Below are 26,227 nucleotides of genomic sequence, written 5' to 3'. Positions count from 1 at the left end.
ACATGATGGTTTCTTGAATATTTCATAAGTAGAATTAAGCTAGGCCAGGGGGCAATTTTTAGTGGTCCCCCTGAGGTATCACCTCTTTGCAGAACAATCTAGAAGGTAAACATCTTGACCTATATGAAGTACTGCGTTAAGAATCAGGAACAAGTGGCTGCCTCATCCATTCAGCATTACTGGTCACTTGATAAAATATATACTTCAGGGTGGGTACATTTATGACTGGTCCATCCTACAAAACAAGTAGTTGTACCTGTTGTTCCAATCCTTACCTTTCCTTTAGACTATAAGTTCTAGTAGTAGAGTCTGACCACCTTCTATACCATTTCACACTACTGTTGTATCATTGTATGTTATATATTAAATCTAATTGAACAGCACTAAAATTTTTGGCTCTATGCAAATAAAACCTACTGCATAACTACTACTACTACTAATAAGATAGATTCCACATCACATTGGGGCATGTGACATCCCTCGGGGACATGCCCAGCACTTTGGAAACACTGAGCTGCCCTCCAGCCCCCTTCGACTAAAACACCCCTTCTATGCAGCACACATCTGTCACTGCTACATGCAGAATTAAAGTAGATAGATAGAGAGATGGATAGATAGAAGATCTAGATAGATAAGAGATAGGTAGATAAAGCAGCTATATATGTATCAGCTGAAATGCTGGAAGCGCCTTTAAAAATAAGTGTTCTTTTTGTCAAGCAAATGTAAAATAAACCTGATTTAACACTGCCATCTAGTGATACAAAGCTCAAGCATGTAACTGGATTGAAGAACAGATTTATCAGGTTTCCTACAATAGAGAACATATCTGTCTACTTAATCTATGGTACTGGTACCAAGTGTTTCAGGATTAATTAATTTTTTTAAAATGTACAGTGAATCAGCAGTTGGTGACATTAAGATTTTTGGAAGAATTATACATTATATTTATTCCATCAATCAATTACAGTAAGCAGATTGGCTTTTGGAAATTTTAACACTGCATGCTGTTCTACTTAAAAGTATTTGTATGTGCTGAAAAATAAATATTTGTAACAGCCTTTTAATAGTTCCCTCAAACAAATAGCCACTTGTGAGAAGAATATAAGAAATTACATATTACCTGGAATTCCTGTACTTAGCTAAGAGGATCTCTCATACACACATCGTTCCCCCTAAAATTTTTACTTTACTATCTTTAAATATTTACTATATTTAAAAAAGCCTAAAAAGATTTAGCTAGTTGGGTTCTACAGCTGAAAAAACAGACTCTTGGGGGCCAATTCAATTTGGCCGCTTTAGTCAAGGAATAACGCAGCCTGCGCACTATTACCGTTAGTACGGTAATTTTAATGCCGATTTTTGCTCGCAACTCTTGGGGCCGCAAGTAAAAATCCGGATTAAAATTACCGTATTAAAGGTAATGGTACTAACACCACGTTAATCCTAGACTAACGTGGCCGAATTGAATCTGCCCCTCAGAGCGATCAATCTTTTCATTCACAGTGATAAAAAAAATATATTAAAAAAAACTACCTAAAAGAAACATTAAGACCTGCTATAGCTTGTTATTTACGATTTGAGCCTTATGTACTAATATAGAGCACCAGGTAACCTCTGCCACCATAGAGATGAGGAATTATCTCTGCTTTGGGAGGTGGGAAGGGAGCCGTTCGACAGGATGCATGGTAAGGCTTAATATCATTGTCGTCTGTGCTTGCCTTCCTTCTACTGCAACTACTCCTCCGGCCATGCTACTCGATGGATGGACACGCAAATCGTCTGTCCAAAGGAAATTATGGTGGAAAGGTCCTCCATACTTGTCTTGATATAGAGACCCCTCTATATCTAGCAGGGCCTAAACAGTCGGTAAAGTGGTCAGACCTATAGCAAATGTAAATAGTATTTAGGGGATATTTAAAAATTGACAAAGAAGTTTCAAAATGTTGGCCATTTATGCTCATTAATTTTCAACTAGCTGGTTTTCTGTGGGGTAGATTTATTAAACTGATCTATCCATCTCGTATGTTTTTTTAAGGGAAGGGAGACCCCTTTCCTAAGGGGGGCTGGGGAGCCTTGTGTAGCGTGGTCACTCCCTCTTCTCATGGCAGTGAGTGGCCACACTACATGCACATTCTCTTCCCAAAACATAAATGTTTTGGAGTAACTCATAGCAACCTATCAGAATCAAACTGTATATTTTCCACTGAACTTTAGAGAATGAAAGCAAACATTTAATTGCTAACTCTGGGTGATACTAGATTTGAGCACATAAAACCATGTTATTAAGCCCATATGTGTTTGGTTGTTATTCATTTGTGTGCATGTAATATGTATTTTATTCATATACAATAAAATTAAATTGAAAATGTTCAATTAAAATGTTGCATCTTTTACTCATCTTCACCGATGTATCATGTATGTTTTGGGAAACTAGCAATATGGAACAATGTAGCCAATATAGACTAAGTTCAATAAAAATGACAATGTGTAAGTACATATAAGTATTATACTGGAATGGAATGTTTACAGAAAAAAATAAATGAGAAAGAGGCAAATATTGCATAATTTTCCCCAGAGATATTCGTGCTACAATTATTTTAATAGTGTGATGCAAGTGTATAAAAGAGTCAGGGCATTAGGCATAGAAGTGACAGAGTGATAGAGCATGTTATTATTTTTAAACTCCAGTAGTGCTGATCAGGACACTCTTGCAGGAAATTACATTTTAAGACAGATAGTGCCACGATTTGCATCGTTAGAATGTAAGGATTAACAGACAATGCACAAAATAAAAAAAAATCAATGAAAGAAATATGGTCAGAGACTCTGGAATCCAGGAAATCTGGAATTAGCAAACAGGACATTGTGAGCAGAGAATACAGAACGATTCATTCTATTATGTGTGGATTCTCCTAGCTTAAGAGGTAGCACATTCATAAAAAATATACTCTATTATTTATCTATCTGAAGACAGAAAAAAATGACAACAGATAGAAAACAATTGACAATTAACCATTGGTTTTCTGTTTCCATGCTGATCATCTTTCCATAACAAACTAAGCCTACAGCTTTTGCCAGCTCAGCAGATGTGTGTATACATTCTTCCTATACAATCACATGTGGAAAAAGACCTTTTTTTTTTTTTTTTTTAATCTCCCTGCCTGATTGAGGTGCTGGCTGATCGGAGTTTTCCTAAGCTGGTGAAAAATTGTAAATCCCCCCAAGTGAACCCACTTACATATTTATTAGTGGCATTTTCTGATATCAAGCTCAAATAGAAGTTGGTTTAACTATAGTTTGAAAGTTCTCCAGGATTGATATTTATTCTATTTTTGAAGACATTTGTTGGTTAAGGAGAAATTTATACTGTTGGAATGATTTTCATGGTGGTCATGCAGTGTCTTTTATAAATGCTGGTAAATTGGTGCAAAATGATGGTGCAAACACTATCCTATGATATTACATCAGTGACATACTGATAGAGCAGGTTTTATTATAACATTTAGAAGAGATGGTTATCAGAACATTATCATTGAAATACGTAGGTGTATCCCTTCTACTCAACAGGCATCTGTCCTTCATCAGCTCGCCTTCCACCTGCATTACGGTTTGAGCTGTACCACCCCATTTAAACATACCACCTCGGAGTGTGCCCCACTGTGGTGCACTGCATAGGGCACAGTGACATCTATTTCATCTGTATAGTGGGTGGTAAAATAAGTGGTTTAAATTATTGCAACAACAATTTTGGTACATTTATACTTAGGACCAGATCTACTTACTTTTTTTAATCAGAACTCATCATATATAAACCTGTGAAAAGCTGATATGTTAAATAGGAATTATGTGTATTCCTATTTTAGGCTCTGAAGTTTATTTTATTTTTCTATACTCAAACAACTACGTTTAAATGTAGATTTACTTGTGCAGAATATTGACAGTAAGGATATACACCGATCAGATACAACATTAAAACCACTGACAAGTGAAGTCAGTAAAATTGATTGTCTCGTTATAATGGTACCTGTCAAAGGGAACAGTCAGATCTATAAGTTGATGTGTTGGAAGCAGGAAAAATGGGCAAGCAATTTTCACAAGGAACAAATTATGATGGCTAGACAACTGGGTCAGAGCATCTTCAAAATGACAGGTCTTGTGGGGTGTTCCAAGTATGCAGTGGTTAGTGGCTACCAAAAGTGGTCCAAGGTAGGACAACATGTGAACCAGTGACAGGGTCATGGGCACCCAAGGCTCAATGATGCATGTGGGGAGCAAAGGCTAGCCTGTCTGGTCAAATCCCACAGAAAAGCTACTGTATCAGAAATTGCTGAAAAAGTTAATGCTGGCTATGATAGAAAGGTGTCAGAACACACAGTGTATCGCAGCTTGTTGCATATGGGGATGCATAGCAGCAGTCTGGTCAAGTGCTCATGCTGTCCCCCATCTACTGCCAAAAGCACCTATTATGAGCATGATTATGATGCAACAGATGAAGGTGGACTGATCTGATGAATCATGTTTTCTTTTACATCATGTGGATGGCTGGATGCGCGTGTGTCGTTTAGCTGAGGAAGAGATGGCACCAGATGGCACTATGAAAAGAAGGCAAGTCGACAGAGGCAGTGTGATGCTCTGGGCAGTGCTCTGCTGGGAAACCTTGGGTTCTGGAATTCATGTAAATTTTTGCAGACCAAGTACACCTATTTGTCATGAACACGCTCCCAGCTTCTGTGACTTTGGGGTGTTTGCTGTATGAGGTCACACACAATTCCAGCCTGCAGTCTCTCTCTACCCAATACACAGGTTATAGATCTACTGAATCGCCCCCAAACAGTGCTCGCCCCCCCACACACTTCAGGCTTGCCACCACCTCATGAATACAGGCAATAGAACCCCCAATATAATGTCCCACACTGGCAAACAAGGCTTTTAGCTATCCACAGACTAGCAAGACATACACCAGCAAACAAGTGGTTTATTCTTCACACCTCCAGACTGTTCCACAAATGTATATGCAAGCACACACTAAGCTTGTTAATCAAATGTATCGAATATCACACATTAGCATTCAAAGGGTTAACTTGGTCGAGTTATTTTTTTCTTAACAGGCTAATCGATTTGTTACAGTATAAAGGATGCAACATATTAAATTATAGATTTAATATACCAAAGTACAGGGCATTCAGATATAAAAAATAAGTAATAAACAATTAAAAGATTGACATAACATACACAAGCAAAACAGTTTAAAATAAAAAGGATTAGATTCAGAGTATAACTTACATTGAAGTGGTATATTCTAGCCAAGGGAAATTGGCTTGGAAGATGGACAGCTTATCAATGTGAATTGATTTCCCAATGTCTGACAATTTGCTGTACCTGGTCTCAACCTTTTAAAGACACTTCCACACCTCTTCCTACCCCCAGGCGGTTGTGGCCTGTGACACTTTATTCAATGACCATTTGCATGTCGCCTGATTTACTAAACAATTCTACTATGTGACCTAACTTTTCTGTGGCGAGTCACACTAATCCAATTTTATCATTGATAAATCCCTATGAACTGGTCCATCTTTTGATATCAAACACACCCAGACACAGTGTAATCATAGAGCTTATACTCATTTCCTTAACTTTTCTTTGGGGCAGAATTCTGAATTTGACATATGAGTTGCCCTTCATCATGCTATGGAGGACTATGTGGTTGATCACTACTTTTATTGATTTTAAGTGGCATATTTTAAAACTGAATTCTATTTGTCTATATAAACTATAGCCAAGTTAGCAGCTGGGCTCTGTGATCCAGACACCATGCTGAGTGGTCCCTAAAAGTCTAGTCAGGTGTCAAACTCCATCCCAGGCCAGGCTATATCTCACTGCAGGGGCTCTTTGAAGCTGCCACAGGTGACACTCCTATCTGCTCACCCTGGAACATACAACAGACTTTCTGTCTTCTTTTTAATAGCTCAATTTATCAATGGATTAATTTGACATAAGCTATTTACACTACAGTTATGATTTATCCCTTATTCCCTACAATTATGTGATGGGTTAACCCTTATAAATAACTGTAAATTCTCTATGTTCACGACACCCTTCAAGACAACGGTATTCCCTGACAGCAATGGCTTCTTTCAGCAGGATAATGCACACTACAAAAATTGTTCAGGAATGGTTTAAAGAACGTGACACAGAGTTCAAAGTGGCTTGGCCTCCAAATTCCCCAGAACTCAATTTGATCGAGCATCTGTGGGATGTGTTGGAAAAACAAGTCTGAGCCATGGAGGCTCAACCTCGCAACTTAAAGGATCTGTTGCTAATATCTTGGTGCCAGATACCATAGGACACCTTCAGAGGTCCATGCCTCGATAGGTCAGAGCTGTTTTGGTGGCACGAGGTGAACCTACAAAATATTAGACAGGTGGTTTTAATGTTGTGGCTGATCAGTGTATATCTCTTGCTAGAATTCAGCACAAATGTTTATTTTTTTTAGTGGTAAATAATAGAAATGGTTGCTTTATAGTAAGAGACCTCCCCAGTTGTTTGTTTTGCATGAAGTCTTAACTCTAGAGCCAGGCTTCTCCACATTTTTTTTTTTACAAATTTAAGCCCCCAAAGTGTATTTGTATCTACTAACTACCCCCTCATGTGTAAATATATTCAAATTAGCACTTAAAGTTATACCAAGCCACTCTGTATGCATTTAAATGATTTAAAAATACCCAACCGATTAGTATTTTATATTTTTTGTCTAATTTTTTCAAAATTTTTATGTTAACTTGAGTTACGTTTAACACACTGAAGGATCCTCTTGGGTTATACGCACCACAGAGCACCTATACTTTAATGTAAAAGTCATCTGTACTGTATATTACTTTAAAGGTGGTGGGCTTGATTCATCAAGGAATGCATACTGAGCACAATGTGCATTTGTTTTAAAACGCATGTAAATCGGGTATAATTATGCCCGAATTCAACAAGAAACAGATGTGAAGATACGTGTTGTGATGAATATGAGTGTAGGTATGTTCTGCTCTACTAGACACTGCAGAATATGTCCAATACATATGTGGAATATATAATCACAAAAGATCGAATATAAAACAAAACAAAAAAAACACTATTCAATTAATGTTACCTGTTAATAATATACACATTACTGATAAAACATTTAAAAAAGTGTTATTTTCATGTTATTTTTCCATGAAATACATTAGTATGTTATTAATGCCTACTTTACATATTATATTTTTTTCAGTTGCTCCTGCATATGCTGCTTGCACCCTGTGATCAGCACTCCTTTACTGTACATTGATTATGGGCAAAACACCCTTCCCTGTAGTAAGTGTTGAAGATTAATTGAACGCTGCTGTGTTCTGTGCAAGCGCAGAGTGATTTTATGGATTGTACGCACAAACTTGCCATTGACATTCCTTGATGAATCTGGCCCGACATATCTATTTCTATCTCATGTGGAATAGAGAATTATTTAAGTCATCACCGTAGGAGTATATTAATGGTTAAATTCTCCCATCTCACCCAAACTATTCTATTCTGACAATGAATTATGGTTGTATGCTGTATCCATTCAGTATACGCACATATAGACGATTTCTTAATACAGCATTTACACAAGGCACAAAATGTTTCCTTTGCATATACAAGTTATGTTCTACATGCAGAGTTTTTGCTAGAATTTATTTTTGAGTCATTATGAAGAACCGAATGTTATGTGCAGCAGAATTGAGAAACACTACAGATTGTGGCTGTGGCTTTGTGTGTAATAAACAGCTAGAAAATAGCATTAAGCCAGTAAGTTTCTTAAACGAATCAAGCTGTTCTTTTAAGTGTCCCATCCTCCCTCACTGAAAAAGTTCAATAGCATTATGACCTGTATAGAACTACCTGCTTGCTAGAAAAATATATTTTAATTAGCTGTGTTATAATCATTTGCTGGCGTTAAGCATTGCTTTGGACTGCAGTGGTTGTTAAAATAATATGTAAGGATACTGTTGATGTTTACGGCAATGCAATGGCAGCAGATTTCAAGTCCAATTTAATTATATTTTTATATTGAGAAAATTTGCATGCTAGAGTATTTATTGTATATTGTATTTACAAGAAATATGTTTATTTACCATTAAATTATATACAGCTACACTGGAGTGGTTTAATACAACAACAAAAACCATACGTGGTCAAGTCAAAGTCTAGACCTCAATCCCATTGAGAATTCGTGGAATGATTTGGAAATTGTAACTCTCCATCTGACCTGATGGAACTTGATTACAAATAACAATGGATGACAATTGCAGTGTTCACATGTGCACAGATGGTAGAGACTTACCCAAATAGGCTCACAGCTGTATTGCACCTAAAGGTTTTTCAATCAAGTATTTTACTTGTATGACAATACATATAATTACGAAATTAACCCATTTTGTGTTATGATGTAAGAAAATGAGGAGAATGTGATGAATATTTTTATAGTTTTTTGTATATATATATATCTAATATATAAATGTCTAGTGGCGTGTGTTAGTCTGTCTGTCTGTCTGTGTGTGTGTGTGTGTGTGGAAAAAATAAAACCAAGCTTCAGCGCCACCTGCTGGGCAGAGTTATACACTGACCTACTAAATTCTTTGTGTGTGTGGAAAAAAAAAATCAGAAAGGGCTGAAATTTGGTATACTAAGATGTTTTTAATTTGTTAATTTAATTTGTTAATTGTCAAAAGTGTTTATAAATATTTTAAAAAAATATATATATATATATATTTCTTGAAGGAGAAGTGACAGTTGGGAGTGGTTGGTGGTTGCCGGGGGTGACAGTGGGGAGTGGTTGGTGGTTGAGGCCTGGGCTATGGCCCAAATGCATGACAAGAACCTTTTTAACACCTTAAGTAGCTTGATTTGACTAGAATGCATGAGTATCATGCACAGGTTAACTTGTATATATATATATATATATATATATATATATATATAGTTGCAGAGACATTGCCTGATAGGGATTCCCTAAGGCAGATGATGACCTGGTGGTCATAGCCCCTGCACCTAGGATAGTTATAGCCTTGAGTTTGTGCTCTATATACTAGAGTACATTTGTTATTTACTTTTTCTTCCTAGATTTTGTTATGAAAGAAAATGCATTTTAAATACATGTTCCAAATTATTTTCAGCATGAATTTTGAAAATTGATTTCACAGTTGCAAAACTAGAATCGTTCTATTCATCATGACACTAATGCTGTATGTTAAAAGTAAGAAGGGATGTAACTTAAAAACAGACACACACACACACACACACACACACACACAAAAGGTGGCTATTCAGTTACTTCTATCCATCAGTAAAATCTTTTCCATTACATAACACATGTCTGGAAAAGATTTGCATGTGCATTCAGGATGAATCTGAGCACTGACAATGTTTTATGCCATAATTATTTCCAAGCATTGCAGTTCCATGACCTCTAGCCCTATAAAAATGCAGCAAAAAACACCTAATAAACTACGATCATGTGTTTTTTTGACCTTATTTCTGACTTGCACTGTTTTTGTTTATAAGACCACAATATATTAAGAAGCAATATCCATGCACAGGCACACTCACATGGGTAACACTCCCTAGTTTCAATTACTTGCCCTGATCAAGTCTATTTTATGAATACCGTAAGGAAGAAGAGAGCTGGGACCTTTCCCACCCTTGGGAGCGAATGAGTTAAATTATATTGGTTGACATATTTAAAGCGGCTTACTTGCTGAAATGTAAATTAGTTTACATGTCTTAGACAGCTGATCAACTAATTTAAGGATTATTGCATCTATTGGATAGAATGCTTTGCATTGTAAATTTGCCACTTTCCCTTTTAACCTGTAATTAAGCTGCTGATAACAAATGAGACCTCTTTAGTCATATGTTCTGCTTCATGTATTGATTTAGGAAGATTCATGCTTATTTGTAAATGAACCTAATAACTATGTTCTGCACAACCATTTAAATATTTATTTCTTAAGCTACAAATAAGATGGAGCATTTACACAGGATTGTATGTTACCTTCTAGTCACCAAATGTGTGCAACTAAGACTTTTGCATTTTTATCTACAGTAGAAATGGCAGGTCTTTTGCTGGCTATAGCAGTGTGCTGTGGGAAAATTTGTGTGTTTGTTCCTTTTAAGATAACCCCACGATTTCAAGCACCTGCTATAGCCTATAAATTGATTGAGCAGCTTCCACTTCTGTATTTGTCTGAGAGGCATGTTGGTGTCAGTAGCTAAGAGGGGGTACTGGCGCTGAATTGCGGTTTGGAGGCTTCTGGGGTACCTCTTTGGTAAGTTAGCTCTCACTTTAAAAACACATATATATGGCCCAAATATATGGGACTCTCACTGTTTAGAGTTAGGACCACCCTATTAGCAAAAGTGCCGTAGGTGGTGGGTGACTTAACATACATTTACAAATGTGTGCAACTGAGACTTTTGCATTTTTATCTACAGTAGAAATTTCAGGTCTTTTGCTGGCTATAGCAGTGTGTGTGGGGGGAAATTTGTGTGTTTGTTCCTTTTAGGATAACCCCACCCTTTCAAGCACCTGCTATAGCCTATAAATTGATTGAGCAGCTTCCACTTCTGTATTCTAGTCACCAAAACAGATTTTTTGAAAATTAGGTATTTTCGTAATAAGGTATCAGCAATCTTTGATTTCAAGGGACAATCTCAATTTTTCATGGCTTGTCTCGTGGTGGGACAGCGGAGTAAAGGGTGCTGAACCTCCTCATAATGACAAAACCATTACCTCAGTGAGGACAGATAGATATCAGCAAGCTTTATGATACTCAATAAATGTGTTTAACAGTTGCGTTTTTGGAAGTATGTTGTGATAAATATGAATATTGAAAACTAGTAAAAGCTAAATGACATATTGTATATGTGACACTATAAAGAGTGGAACTACAGCTGCAGCAATCCATTTAGTTGCTGTGGAGCTGGGCGGTGAGGATAGTCCTCCTATGCTGGTCCATTCTCTACGAAGGCCTCTGCTCTCTTGTGTATGTGTAGGGGCTAGCTCAGCAGAGCAGAATTAGGGTGTATATAGCATATAAACCAGTATGGCTGAGCACATCACAAATTTTGCGATGGAGCCCAGTGTCTGCATGTTATGCCCCTGATTAAAATCCAAAAATTCAAATTGTACTTTCAGCATTTATTTACATGGTATTCAATACCTCTCAACAATAGGAAGTACATTGAGATTTACTGACGCATTGGGTTTAATTCAAAGTGTTTCTTTTCCTACATTACAAAGCAGTCTACTGTACCTGAAAAGTTCCTGAACCATTTTGGCTTCTTATCCCAGACGATGAAGAGATAGTAAGCAGGTACACCAGTTAGGGTAATTGCGAAGCCAATCCCAGTGTTTATGGGGTCTGAATATAGTGACAATGTAACCATAAACAGACAGGTGAAGGAAAACAATGCTGGAATAAATATTGGCACCTGAAATAAAAAACAAATTAAATAAACTAAATATCATTACGAATTGTACATACAAGATAAATGACTAGTTGGTTACATGTTCATATTATATTTACATTGTTTTCCTTCGCATAATCTTCTAGGAAGAACCGTTGAACAGTTTTACATTTTAGTTGTGCTATGCAGTTGGGGGTAGGGGGGATATTTCTTTAGTGCATACAGGCTGGCAGACTAATAGGTGTAGCACCATTTTCATGTAAATATGGACAGAAAGATATAGGGTTAATAATATTTTGTCAATTGCATATACATATTACTTATACTCTAAACCAACTTCAACAGTTATTTATGGTCATTCCACAGGTGTGTAACAAGAATGGAAGTCACACAGTTAATAAGCACATAAATAACATAAAATAATCGATACCAAAAATGAGTTTGAAGCTAAAACTATGTAAATATAATTCAAAATAATTCCAGCATAAATAAGCATGGTTTCCAGTAAACTAACTTGGCATACTTTTGAAATATTAGCTTAGAGTATCATCATTCAAACACAGGTTTTGAACCACTGACGTACCGAAACTAAAGCTTGGATGAGAATATGCTAATATGTTAGTTTCAACCATCCTATGCTAGAACATTTTATGATCTAGCAAAGGCCATCAATCATTAAAAAAAAAAAAAAATATTCATGAATAAAGGCAATTTCTTCTTACTTATAAAGAACTGAAACATTTTTAAGCAAAAAAACAAAACAAAACAGTATCACATACGATACAACACAAACTTTTTGTCAACATTCCACAGAAAAGTTTTCAGGGCCATTTCATATAAGTGGCTAGGCATGTTGTCGGCTACGGTTACACACAGCGAAGTCTATATATTAGTTGGTGATACACAATCTTCCTCAATTTCCTGTGACACTGAGAAAAGATCAGTGCGGCATATCAAGATTAATGTCAGACAGACAGAGAGGTGAGTGTACCTTGAAAGGACGATGCATCTCAGGTCGTTTGTATCGTAGATAAATGAGTCCAACAACAACCAGGCCAATAAAAAGCCATCGAGCAAAGCTAAGAAAATTCAGGAGGCTGTAGATATCCCCAGTGAAAAGCATTATCATTGTTAGTGGATGCTGCAAAATACAAGATTGTTTTTTTTAATGAATGCACTATGGAAAATTTCATAGACATGTTTAAAAATAAAGGTTTATCTTTTTAAATGAGTTTTCATTTTAAAACAAAAATATCTGTTTATCTGTTAAATGATATGTATATTTGAATTACAGAGGTGTTTGGATGATTGCCAGTACACTATGGGATATAAGTATGTAGCCATGTGGTGCAGACCGGGGGAAGTTTTGCTTCATTAACAGAAGAGAATGTTGTTTAACTGCCCAAATTAATATTTAATTGATTTCTATAAGGGCTCTACATATGTAGACACATTTGTCCCAAAAGGAACTTGTCTTTTATTTGAGCCAACTTACGGTAATTACCAATAGGAATGGAGTTTAACAAATAGTTTTCAGACATATGGAAACCCAGATACTTAAAATCTGTGTTCTCTTCAGATATCCATTTGGAATAAGTGTCAATTTGTTGTAACTAGCAACTAGTAATAGGATATGGTTAACTCTCCTCTAGTTTCCATTAGCTATTTATCATTCTCCAGAGAGAATGGGAAAGGTGGAATAGAAATATTTTGCACTCTCTAATGCTTAAATGGGTTAAAATGGGTTAAGATGCTTATTACAACTGTATTTCAATTGTAAAAGAATACATTTGCATAAACAGTACTTCGGTATGTAAAACTAAATAACGGAAGTAAGAAGAATTTGCTAAACAGAAGTATACTTGATGCAAATTGGAAATGTTTATGGGTCCATTTTAAAATGTGCTCACTGACGATACTGATACAATGGCCAACAAAATATTCTGCATTATGATGTTTAGCCATTGGTAAAAATGAATACTAAAATTTATGCATGGTCACAGACTGGGCATGCATATGGTATTATCTTAATTTATCAATATAAGGCAGTGATCCAGTCTATTATATGAGCTCAGGCAGTGCTAGCCTTGAAATCTGAACTTTCGTGGTCCCTGAGTAGCAGAGATGAGAAGCACTCAGCTCTAGAAATAAAACCTATCGAGGTATTACAATAACATTGAAGGATAGGAAACAATATATTTGTATACAAGCCAACAGAGACTTGTAGCTGTTTGCTCAACTTTGGGTTGAAATCATGCCCATGCTAAATAAACCATTTGAACCACTGATAAGAAACTTTACTACTGAGACCTACAACCACTCAAACTGGTGTCATTCAAACAGAAATTGTATTGAAAGAGTAACTACAACTTAATAAATGGAAAAAAAAAACAGTATCATCTACATTGAGGAGCCAAGACGTTGATTCCTTCTACTTCATGATTGTTTCCAAATTCTACCCAGAATGTTGTCTAGGTTTGCCATGGTATAGTCAATAATAGTAAATTACAAAGTAGCAAAAATGAGTGACCACAGTACAAATCCAGTTTTCATATGAATCAGCCAATTTTTACCAGAAGTACAAAGAGAAGCACCACTAAATGACATTGACTGCATGAAGGGCAGAGACTGGGCTGAGGTGACATTCCTTGCTGAATATGGAGTAGGCGCGCTTGTGCACTCGGTATTACATCCGTATGCAAAAATTAGATTTCTTGTTGCCGACAAAATATTTAAGTGGTCTTCAGGTGGTGATGGAGGGAGCACATTTATGGGGGCATTCTTTTTTTAGTAAGCGGTTAAATAAGGACTGGATTTTTATGGGTACTTGGAGATAGTGGAGATCAGGTTTCTCCTATACTTTTAATGGAGCACCTTTTACACTTTCCAGGTATATTTTAATTTAAAAGACATCTATAGGCAGAATTGTTCCAATACATTACAAACATTGAAATGTATGTCAACATGTGTGTTCTTGTACTCTATAAGACTATGCAATGAGGAAATAAAAAAGCATCAAAATCAGCATTAACATTTATTTATATAGTGCTCGGAAATTCCATAGCACTTTACAATTGGTAAACGATAATTAAACAATATTAGGTAATACAGACAGACAGAGAGGTAAGAAGGTCCTGCTCACAAGCTTACAATATAACACACATATTCCAAAAGCAAAAAAGGGTCATTAACTTATGCATGCACTAATATTATATGCTGCCATAAACCAAATTGATGAAGTGTGACTTTGGAGGAAATAGCTACATTGACAATTTGAGAAGAAACTGAAATTCAGTGTATGTATCCGCTTTCAATGACATGGAGCCTGGTATTTAACCCTGGATGCAGTCATTGAGACTTGTTAATGAAATTCGAAGGACCACTTGAAGTTTGTTCCATGATTGAGTCCTATAACAAATAACAGTATCTTGTAAATTCAGTACTCCTCTACCAGATCTACAGAAATTTGAAACTCAGATTCACGCTTTCATCTTGGCAATTGAAATAAATATGTATAATTTTTCAACATTCATACCTGCAGTCTGACATTCTCAAATCAGTCTTTTAAAAATAAGTAAAGCACTTTCTCAATCCTCAATAACCACTTTCCATTTGTCCATTTGTCCCTATCGTGTCTTTAGATATATTGCCAACCAAGTTGAATAAAAAAGAGGAGACATACTGGGCCTGATTCATCAAGGAACGGAAATGCAGATTTTGTGCATGTAATCTGCAAATTTGATCTGTGCATGCCCAGAACCGGACCATATGCAATTAAAACGCAGCAACATTCAATTCATCTTCGTACGCAATACTCAGCTTACAATTTCAGGGAGGGAATGGGACATGTAAGGGGCATTCGCCCATAATCAATGTACAGGAAGGCCGTGCCAAACTTGAGAGCACGCAGCTACGTCCGATTCAAGCTTTGGGCATCTAGAAGGTATTTTCTAGAACTCTTGCTCCAGCTGCAGTCTAAGTCCTGATTACTAGTGATTCACATGCATGCTATAACATATGTTTGCAATCAGCAACAGTAAAAAATTTATTTTATGTTCAGTACAAAATTAAGAACATCTTAATAAATATTTTTATATTTTCTTCCATAAAATACAAACCCATTTTTTAACGGTTTTATCACTCATGCCTATATCATTAACAGGTAACATTAATTGTTTTATTTCTGCGCATTCTTATCCAAATTTATATTCCACATAAGTATTGGACGTATCCTGCAGTGTCTTGTGTAGTAGAGATTAGCAGACCTACACCCAAATGTATCACCGCATGTAACTTTAGATCTGCTACTTTTACAACAAAGGCAGGCAGCGCTCAGTATGCTTGCTTCGATGAATCAGGCACACTATATCTACTTGTTATTGTTTATTCACAGACTCCTCGTCCTTTCAAAACTTAATATCCATGCTGAATTGGGAAAAAACCTGAAGTTCATCCTTTGAATAAGCAGGGGCATTCATAAGGCTATAAAATGCCATTTTGAGAACTGTTTAAACTCTTGCTACTGGTACCTGTTGCCTCAGATATTACACAAGTATATCTATTCTGTTCAGATATGTTTTGGATAAATGGTCGTAAAATAGGTGGCTTTCAGCAAACTATGTGACTATAACTATAACTGGGTTCTACAGTGGTTGGACAATGAATTAGGAATTTTTAAACTTTTGTTGTTGTTTTTTTAAGGTTTGTACCTCAAAATTAGTGACTATATAGTAACTATGTTCTGATTTATAGTCTATGATGAAAACATACAACATAATAGTTTAATTTAGGCAGTTTGTTGCCATATTTTTCAACCAGGTGGCAGCACAACCTGGCTAAATCGCCTCCCCGATGCGAATGTATTGGTAAAACTACACAGACTGCTCAAGAAAATTGCAAGAGAGAACCAACAATTGACAGGAAAACGTGTGATGGTGTGGAAGGAAGCAGGAACTAACATTTCTTTAAAAACTGTTTGGAGGTGCCCTTCAGAGTTTGGGTTTAAAGCATGTCAACCAGTCAAGAAACAAAAGCTGACACCAGCAATGAGGGAAAAACGCCTAGCATGGGCCAATAAATAAAAAAATTAATTTATATAAAGTATTACATTTGTGTATTTGCCATTATTTTATTAAAATGTTACAAGAAACTAACTAACTCACATAATTCACTAATAATACCTTATCCTTAGATTGTTCCTTGCCATTCTGGGCGTCATCATTTAGTTTCATCTTATAGCCATATCATACATATCATTTGTGTATAATTACTAGACTGTTGATTGCTAAATACTGGAAACAATCTATGAACCCTACCATGAAATTAAGCATTTAAGGATTTTTGTTTATTGAAATACAATAGATATTTTTTATGGTGGGAAAATTCTAAATAGTCTCAAATATCTGGGGGTAAATGTATGAATCTCCGGATTCTTCATCTCCGGCGTGTTCAGCCTCTTCAGCGCTTAAATTTAAAGCGACGCTGCATTGTAAAGGGAAGTTTCGCTTTACAATGCAGCGCCGCTTTAAATTTAAGCGCTGAAGAGGCTGAACACGCCGGAGATGAAGAATCCGGAGATTCATACATTTACCCCCTGGTGTTTATTATAATAGATGTTTCTCTGTGCTACAGAAATTTGTTAATTTCCTTACTGCTATTGGTAATTATAAATGACCTAACCTAGTATATGATGCATGTGTACTGTATACCAGAGTACGTCAAACAGGACTTGTTACAGATGTATTGTTTATTTTTGTTCCTTTATCTATTCTGACCTTGCTTATTGCTACTATATTTCATGGATTCTCCCATGTATAATGCAGCTGTCACTACTTCAGTACCTTGTTATGTTTTTCAACTTGTAAAAATGATAAAATTGACAATGTAACCAACATCCATTGGCTGCATATCACATCCCGAAAGCCAGGTTGATAATGTAGTGATCCTATTTAAGCTGGGTACACATCTATGCAATTATCGCGATCGCACAATTCAAGACTGTTTGTTTAGATATTGCAAGAGTGTGTACGCACTTATGACCAACAGCGTAGGCAGATATCTGTAGAGTGTCTACAGTCATCATCTTTTCAGCAGATGGTTATGAGAGATGAAGATCACAGATCTGAAGTTATTTTGTGTAGGTGTGTGCATGTGCAATCAGGACTTCAATCATTTGTTGAAATTGTTACAGAAATTGTATCTGAAATAAGATTGCATAGGTGTGTACACAGCTTTAATTGAACAGATAGTTCTACAGAAAGTCATATCGGCTCCATATGATCACACTAGTGCAAATTTTTAATGGAGGACATTTTATTGAGGATAAAAAGAGGCCACACACAATTACATTTTTTTACATAGCTAGAGTATGTTGCGTTGTATTTTCCAAATGTACCAAGCATTCACAAATTGCTTTCCTACACGATACTAGTATTTGTGTTTTTTACATGCAGTTTTTACATATACGCTCTGTTTGATGCACAACTATTTTAAGAGCCATTATGAGGTTGGCAAGTAAATATAATCTAATACTAATTATTATATAAATGCTTAGACAGAACAACATCATAATCATTTCTAACCATCAACTGAAAGAAGAGTACTGAGCTTATTTAATGTATTGTTTTTTTATCACATTACAGCTGCTGTGAATATTTTCTGTCAGTTGCAAGCTCCTATTTTTCTTACCAATTCCTCTAAGAACTCAAGGTCAAAACAATAACTATTTAGACAGCCAATGCTGTCACTTTCTTAGCTGTCTGAAAACCACATAAATGCTTTGGTTTTTTTGGTTTTTTTTAATCCACAGACTTTCTAATTTCAAGGTAGACTTATGGGTATTTATGTGTATGCTGCACACTGAATAGGCTTAGTCTGTCTCTTGATAGCATGTACTTCAGATGCTTCGTAATCCTTCCTCAAGCAATGCATGAATTATTTTATATATAAAACAGGCTATTAAATGCGGTGGCAGTAAATGGTTACATGATTGTCATTTGGACTTTTTCCTATTGCCTTAGTATTGATGAAACTTGATTTTTTTTAAACATCTAGAGCAGACTTGAATAAAAATGTAATCATAATGTACTAAAACACTATAAAACATTACGTAAGATGACTTAGCAGCCATGTCAGCACATACATTAATTTTTCATAAAATGTACCATCAAGGGATTCAATAGAACCCTTAAGGGGTGAATTAGAGTTATATGTAAGTGCAATTACTCTGCACTGCGCATGCACAGAACTTTTATGTGATACTTGTTTCACTTTGCACTTAAAGGGGAGGATCTAAGGCAGGCCTGTCCAACCTGCGGCCCTCTAGATGTTTATAAAACTACAAGCCCCAGCATGCTTTGCCAGTAGACAACCTGTTGATAGCTGGAAGGGCATGCTGGAACTTGTAGTTTCACAACATCTGGAGGGCCGCAGGTTGGACAGGCCTGATCTAAGGGCATTCACGTGCAGATGCAGTATAATAAAAGCATGTAGACGCAATTTAAACACACCCAATGGGAGGGGGAGCAGGTGCAAAGGAACGGACCCCAGGCCTGCCTGTGTAGGAAGGGCCACCAATCTAGTGTGTTCACACCCCCTTCGACAGCTAGGAAAGGAACCCCAGAAGATTTCTATACTGGAGCCCGAAAATCCTCTTGGCGGCCCTGCAGAGAGAACACAGTGCAGGATATGCACAATGCAAATATGCAATATAATCGTATCAAAACACATGGAAACAACTCTACATACAACTCTAAATAAATACAAAAAAACACTGAATGCTATAATCATTAATAAAAATACATTTATAATAAAAATGTATTTCTTTTTCTTGTTTCAAAAATCCAGAACTCAGGGAACCCTAATGTCACGAATCAATGTAGGAAATACAGCTAAAGAGCCATGAATAAGGTGAAAAACATACAAGTTTATTGCTGAAGAGTCTGAACAGATGATGTAATAATGGTCTTGCAGAAATTACCAGGTATACACAGTTTCAGGTAAACGGGAGGTGTGGAAAGATTCCAGGCAGCAAGTACAGGGAAATGCACAGGAAAGTACCAGGTTCACAGATGAAAACAGGTCAGCAGAATGTATGTTGAGATACCAATGCAGCATAATCACAGGAGCAAAGCAGGAGGAAGAAACCACAGGGTGTAACATCAATAAGCAGCCCTGTGTGCTGGGAGTGACAGGTATATATAAGGGAAATGAGAACACACCCAGGTGTATGGGATAATTGGAGAATGGGTTAACCCCTAATGCAACATGAAAAGCACAATAGCAGCACTTCTAATAATCAGAGGTACTGCTGCAATAATAATAAGGACAAAAGACAGGAGCTGCCAGGCAAAGCAGCATGTAATGCATAAGCTACAGGCAGATTCTGACACCTAACATTGCATGTTTTCCATGGGTCCTTGCTTGAGCACAGGTAATAATAATTTTCAGTTGTGATCTGAAAAACTGTTAAATTCATTTAAAGAAATATAGAAATAAAGTTTCTGGTTCACACATGCACCACATGCATCTCCTAGATCACTAGGAGTATCTCTTGCACTGGCTCCTCCTAACAGATAGTCTAACTTAAAAATATACTACCAGCCACAAATAAATAAAAAAAAAATTCTGACATACTAAGTAGCTTTTTAAAGAAGGCTAAAGTCAGCCACTCTTCGTGCCCCTTATATAGTGTCATACTGTCAGGAACAGTGGGCACAGGAATGTGCCACCACTCTGTGCTGCTTCTACTGCTGGTTGCTCAGTTACAACGAGCACTTCTGGTTGTCTGAGCTCGCTAGTCCCCTAATGGTTGTTCAGTCACAGACACTAGGTCCATATCATCTATCTGCTACAAGAGACCATAAAAATTTCACCAGGTTTTACTTTCTTTCATGTGAAGTATGAGGACAGCAACCCGTATTTTAAAATAATGGTTTTGAAATAATGGTTTTAATATTCTTATTTTTGAAAATAGTGAAAGTAATATAATGTTTTATTCCTTAAGAAATATTTAAAATGAGAGATAATTAATTTTGTAGGCATAATTTATGACTTATGCTTTTTGTCTTAGTGCTAGATAGTAGTATTTGATATGCTTACTATATAGAATTTCCACTGCAATGTTTTATTCTCCAGTCATTTCTCTATGTGCATGTTTTTATATCTTGCATTTTGCCTGTAAAACACGCTTTTAAACACAGAATCAATTTACCAACTAGTTTTTTTCCCATTACAAATGTGTACACTTGTTTGTGTCCTTCATTACAGTGGTGCCTCTGATGAGCCCATTGCGAATTCTCAGACGATAGAGCTTTACTTCACTTCCAATTAAGCAAATTTAGGTTTTATTAGTCATACCTCTGTTTCAAAAGACTTCATGTCTGGGAAGAAGCCTGAAATAATCAGTCCCTTTCCATCCATACAATCCCAGGGAACACACACTAATAAGAAGTGATTTACTTTCCTGCCTCCGAGAGTTAAATACCAGGAGCAGATGCACAAATCTGCCAGTGAAACTGATAACAGCGTGATGCTGCATGGCCTTCAAATGCAATAAAATAATGAAAGAAACAAAAGTAATGCTATACTAATGATTTATCATTTTCTTCCTAAGCAACATGGACAAGTTTAGGTCTCCAGAGAAGCATGACACACTGTTTAAAGCGACAGTCGATAACTATAAATAACTGATTATCATCGATCAAAAATTATATTTTTTCACCATAATTGAATCTATTTATTTGAAAAGATTTTGTCTTTCTTAGTGAATGTACTAATACTCGGTCTTTGTCATTACCATTATCTTTATAACATGTCCATAGGATTAAGTAAAGTAGCCCTGTGCCTCAGGTACCAAAATACAGAGAGATAACTCTTGCACAGATAGTTTGTCAAACCTCTTTTCTTGCAAAAATGAAGTTTTGTGTTTTATTCTGAGGAGGGGACAAAGACATTATATTCTGCACTGTGATCCAGTGTAGCTAAATAATATTTTGTGCAAACAAGGTGCGGCTACCAGATGGGGCAGGTCTTATGGTGCCCAGAGTTGTGTGTATACAGAATTCAGTAGTGGAAATCGCGATGCCAATAGGAGAATCCAGGGTGCCCTAGATTACGGGGCCCTAAAATACTTACTGAATTCCATACTGTCCTGCTACTGGCTGCTGCTCCTTAATGTCAGTAAGGAGTCAGGGGGCTTGGAGTGTGGGGCTGGGCTATGATGTCACACTCCCAGTCCAACAGGAGCAGAGGATACCTGCCTCCCATCCTACTATAGTAAAAAACAGAGGGGCAACAGTGCCCGAGGAGAAGTGTGTAGGGGCCAATGCATCATCTCAGAAATATCAGAAGGAGAGTCGCAATGAAGGTTTGGTGAGGGCCTTTAACTTCAGTGTTTCATTTGATGGACTGGTGTGGATCAGAGTAATGGAGTGGAAAATATAAATTATTGTTTTAAGTCAAACTTAATTGCTACTATATGCATACATATTAGTAATAAGTGTATGTTGATCATTTTTAATAAATCCAGCCTTTTCTTTCTCATTCAGGTGGCTAGTTATGCGTAGTTCGGTAGAGGGCAGAAGTACTTATTGCAGGTATGACCTTTGCATGCCGTTCCATATTTACTTCCAAAAGTGTATTAGCTATTCAGATCAGTACAACTGCAATTAGGATTGCACTAAAGGATTTAGCTAAGGCAGTATGGAAAATCAGATAACAGAGTGTCATCTAAAATAAGATGAACAACATGTTATGTCCATTTTATCTAGTTTTTACCTTATAAATAATACTGAATGAATAAATAAATAAAACTGAAGTTGCTCTCACAAAGAATGGAGAACTACTAGAAGCAGTAGATCTATAAAATGTTACTCTACTACCAGTATCTGTATCAGAAACCTCATTCAATGGAAGTACTAAATAGATGGTGCCAACAAAATGGCTCAATATTTATATTTAAAGGGGGAGACCATCTTTGACAAACAGAACCTCTTTCTCACGTACACCTAAATCTCATCTTGTTTCTGAAAAGTTTTCTCTATTCATCTCTATTGAAGTAAACTAGGGGGACTACAGTCACTCTCAGCTTCATGTAATAGGGGGAAAGGAATGGAGACCCCAAATTTCTACATATAAGGGGCATGTGAAAAATAAGTGTTTGTCCAAAACTGTTCTTGCAAATGGAAATTGATAGTAATCAAAATATCTTACATAAAATTTAAACAATTCGTAAACTCCTTATGTGTTTACAGGGAGATTTATATTTCCCATGGGGCATTGCCTTATGCCTTGTTCTCTAGGTGATGAACACAGCTTAAGCAGCCTTGATCCAGGGATCAGTATATCACTATGATGAATGCCCTGTCAGTATTTTCAGTACTTCTTTCAAGCACCCAATACATTAAAATCTGGAAGAAGTACTGGACCTTATGCTGCATTTTTCAAATTGATCTATTGATCACTATTTGGAATACTGCGTTCACCATTGACTGAACAAAGCAAAGGCCAATGCAATATGTGTACATGTAAAGCCTTAGGAATATATAGTCAGGTATTACATGACTGCATGATCATTGAACAATCTACTTTACAATGTGACCATCTGGGTAAACATTTAGTTAGATGCAGGAAAGATTTGTAATAGGTTATTACAAAGCGGAAGATGTTGGACAAATGTTAATAAAATTCATTTCAATGCACTGTAAAATAATTATTAATAAATAAGAGTAGTTAAAGATGTTATTTAGCTTACCAAAACAATAACAGCTGGTAATGGAGTATGCTTGTGCACATGAATCATAGAGAGGATCTCTGGAAGGTGACCCTCTCGGGATGCAACGTAGAACATCCTAATGGAATAAATATTGAATAATGCATTTATTTTAACAGTGTTTATTGCTGTTTACCTGAATATGCTCATATATCATCAACAATGGCACACTGATATATAATGTTATCATTTTAGAAACACATTAAAATAAAATAGAATGTATGTTGTTTGTTTTGTATTGCATAAATCTTTTACAATATATACATATATGTGCCTATTTGACCTAGAGATGGACTAATGGCTCCACTGAGTGAGCACCTTTCACTTTAAGCACTCACCTTGTCACATACCTGTAACTGCACTACATTCCCATAGCTCTGACACACCTTCATCACTTTAGAAGGTGGTAGACCACACAATCAATATTGCTCTATCTGTATTAAGTGACACTCCTTCAATGCAGAAGGTCTTATGATCAATATTGTAGTATGTAAGCTAGTTTAGTACATCCGTGGCCAATAAACCTAATAGCATTTAAGCAGTGTTATCTAAAGCTGTTCAATGAGACACTAAATGCATCACAAAATCTATACACACTGTGTCATTTTGGTTGGTCAGATTGACCACTCTGACAAACATGATCATATGTGGGTTACAAGACTATCACCACACCCTATCAAAATTGAATCATATTGAGTTAGATTTATTCTGAAACATATGTACAGTCATCGTCTGACAGAGAGAAGTGCACATAACAATGCTTGTGGTGGTTTATCTACAGAACAACAGATCAGTGGAGTTTTGCCAAGTAGCTAAGTTCCTCATTGATCTGATTAATTAGTCATGCTGGTAGTGCTGAATGGATGGATCAAAACATGTGGCACTAATAAACTTAAATTTGTCATTATCATTGGCTAACTCTTTATAAGCTTGTAACACTACATAATTAATAAACAAAAAATAAATAAATGGGGGCATGTAGCTATTTCAATAATGAAAACTTTTTTTTACTGATTATGTCTAGAGAAATACACATCTCCTAAAGATTTGTGTCAGGTTTCAGATAAAATCTTGAGCACTATAAAGTGCTTGATCTATTACAGAGAAGACAAATGAAAAGGATAGAAAGTCAAAACTTAATAGATATCCTTTCCGCTACAATAAAATAAATTTGATAAGTGTATAGTATAGTACAAGCCAGCAGCAGTCCAAGAATAGCATGTTATAGTCTTATAACAAAAGGCCGACACTATTTTCTGTCAGGGAATGACTGCAACTTTACAAAACTTGGTATGGCCCCATGTTAATATATACATGTATGCATGGCCGTTCTTGTTGGAAAACTGGATGTAATTCCTTTGTACTTTTGTACTTCTCTTAAGAAATGAAAATATTATTACTATTACTGTTATTATTATCATCTCACCTGGACACAGCAAAAATACCACCGTTCATGGAACCAAAGCAAGATAAAGCAACAAAGATGGGAACTGCCAGTGAGAAGTTTCCCAGGAGACGTTCTGCATATGTCTGAAAGGAAATTTTTTGTGAGAAAGTTTTACTCATGCCTAGTTTTTTTCCATTTTACTGATGCTTACAGCAGAACCAATTCTAACAAAGTTTTAACAAATATTGACTTACTTTGACTAAAGTATTGTACCATATACATTCTTTTAAATTTAACAAGTGTGCTTTCAAACTGTCCCTATCTTTCACCTGTGATCCTTTGGTACTTTTTGAGTTAATCCTAAAGACCTCTATGTCCCCTTTGCTGGATTCCTTAAATCTTTGCAAATCAGCACAATTCCATCTTCAATGTATATGATTGAGTTACAGTACTTTTTGGTATCTGTAATTTGTATAGCATTTTATTCTGTTTACACAGACTATAAAGACTAATTTCATTAATGGCATATTTTACTTAACATCTTCACTCCCTCCAACTAGTAAAATTGTGGAGTTTTATGCCATGGGCCTCGAAAACTATGGAAAATTCAACCTCAACTGCAATGGCTTCTTGACTTGCCAATGACAACTGAGAACAGTTGAAACGGAGAATTCAATTCGGCCAAGTTAGTGTAGGAATAATGCGTCACTAATTGTATTACTGTTAATTAAAAACAGCATTAAACTTACCGTACTAATGGTAATACTGCGTACTTTTACCTTAGTAACTGTAATGATGCGCAAGCCGCGTTATAACCCGGCCCAATTGAATTGGCCCCATACTGTACTATGTCAGTTTGTAATACAGGTTCTTTCCAGTCAATGTTAGAAACAGACACAGCAGTGGTGAAGTTGGAGAAAATACGCTTTGAGCGTTTGTTTTTTCCGAGGACCTGTCCCAGCTTATAATGGGGACGGTATTATTTTTCCTATAGTCATAGTACACCTCTGTGGAGATGAATATTGAGGGTGATACAGAGTTGGACACAGGTTGGGTGTAATTTACACTTAAAGTAGGTGTCCATACAAATAGCGTATTTATGCTCATATGCTGAGTCATAGGTATCTCAAGGTGCAGCCAGCTCTGCACCATCAGGATAGACGCCAGGTTTATGTCTGGCTTATGTCAGGTAAACATCCACCCACATGCTTACAACCATACAACCAGGTCATGGGCACGAGAAAAGTTTGCCAACATTTCTTTTGACAACAAAAAACACATTTGCTATTAGGATTCATATAATACAGCAGATATAATACTCCTCACAAACGAATGAAAGCAAAAAACATATTTTTACAAATACACCCACAAAATCCTATATTATGGTTCTGTGTATTTGTGTGTTACGTATACTGTGAAATATGCTGATGCTTTATAAAAAAAAGATAACATTAGTAATAATAATAACACTCAAATTCCACATGATGAAATATGCAAAAAATCTTGTAGTTGTGATATAAGTTAAATATATCGCGGAACAGTTTAGAAAATACTGCTCATCTCTACTAACATTATGCTTAAAAATCCATATTTTCACA

The 26,227-nt window shown here is 36.2% G+C and overlaps 1 protein-coding gene across 1 annotated transcript in view; it reads right to left on the bottom strand.

The window, feature by feature from the left end:
* The window catches only part of SLC7A11 (solute carrier family 7 member 11), a 135,814-nt gene that overhangs the window by 3,575 nt on the left and 106,012 nt on the right, over positions 1–26,227 (bottom strand). Inside the window, exons 8-11 of the mRNA XM_075199805.1 lie at positions 24,669–24,772; positions 23,225–23,321; positions 12,464–12,613; positions 11,319–11,496 (exon numbers count right to left, since the gene is read on the bottom strand). Of these exons, the coding sequence (XP_075055906.1) occupies positions 11,319–11,496; positions 12,464–12,613; positions 23,225–23,321; positions 24,669–24,772 (529 nt within the window). The remainder of the gene's footprint in view (positions 1–11,318; positions 11,497–12,463; positions 12,614–23,224; positions 23,322–24,668; positions 24,773–26,227) is intronic.

Source organism: Mixophyes fleayi, chromosome 1 (genome assembly GCF_038048845.1).
Source record: "Mixophyes fleayi isolate aMixFle1 chromosome 1, aMixFle1.hap1, whole genome shotgun sequence".
Taxonomy (NCBI): Eukaryota; Metazoa; Chordata; class Amphibia; order Anura; family Limnodynastidae; genus Mixophyes; species Mixophyes fleayi.
This window is presented reverse-complemented; position numbering and strand designations above follow the sequence as displayed.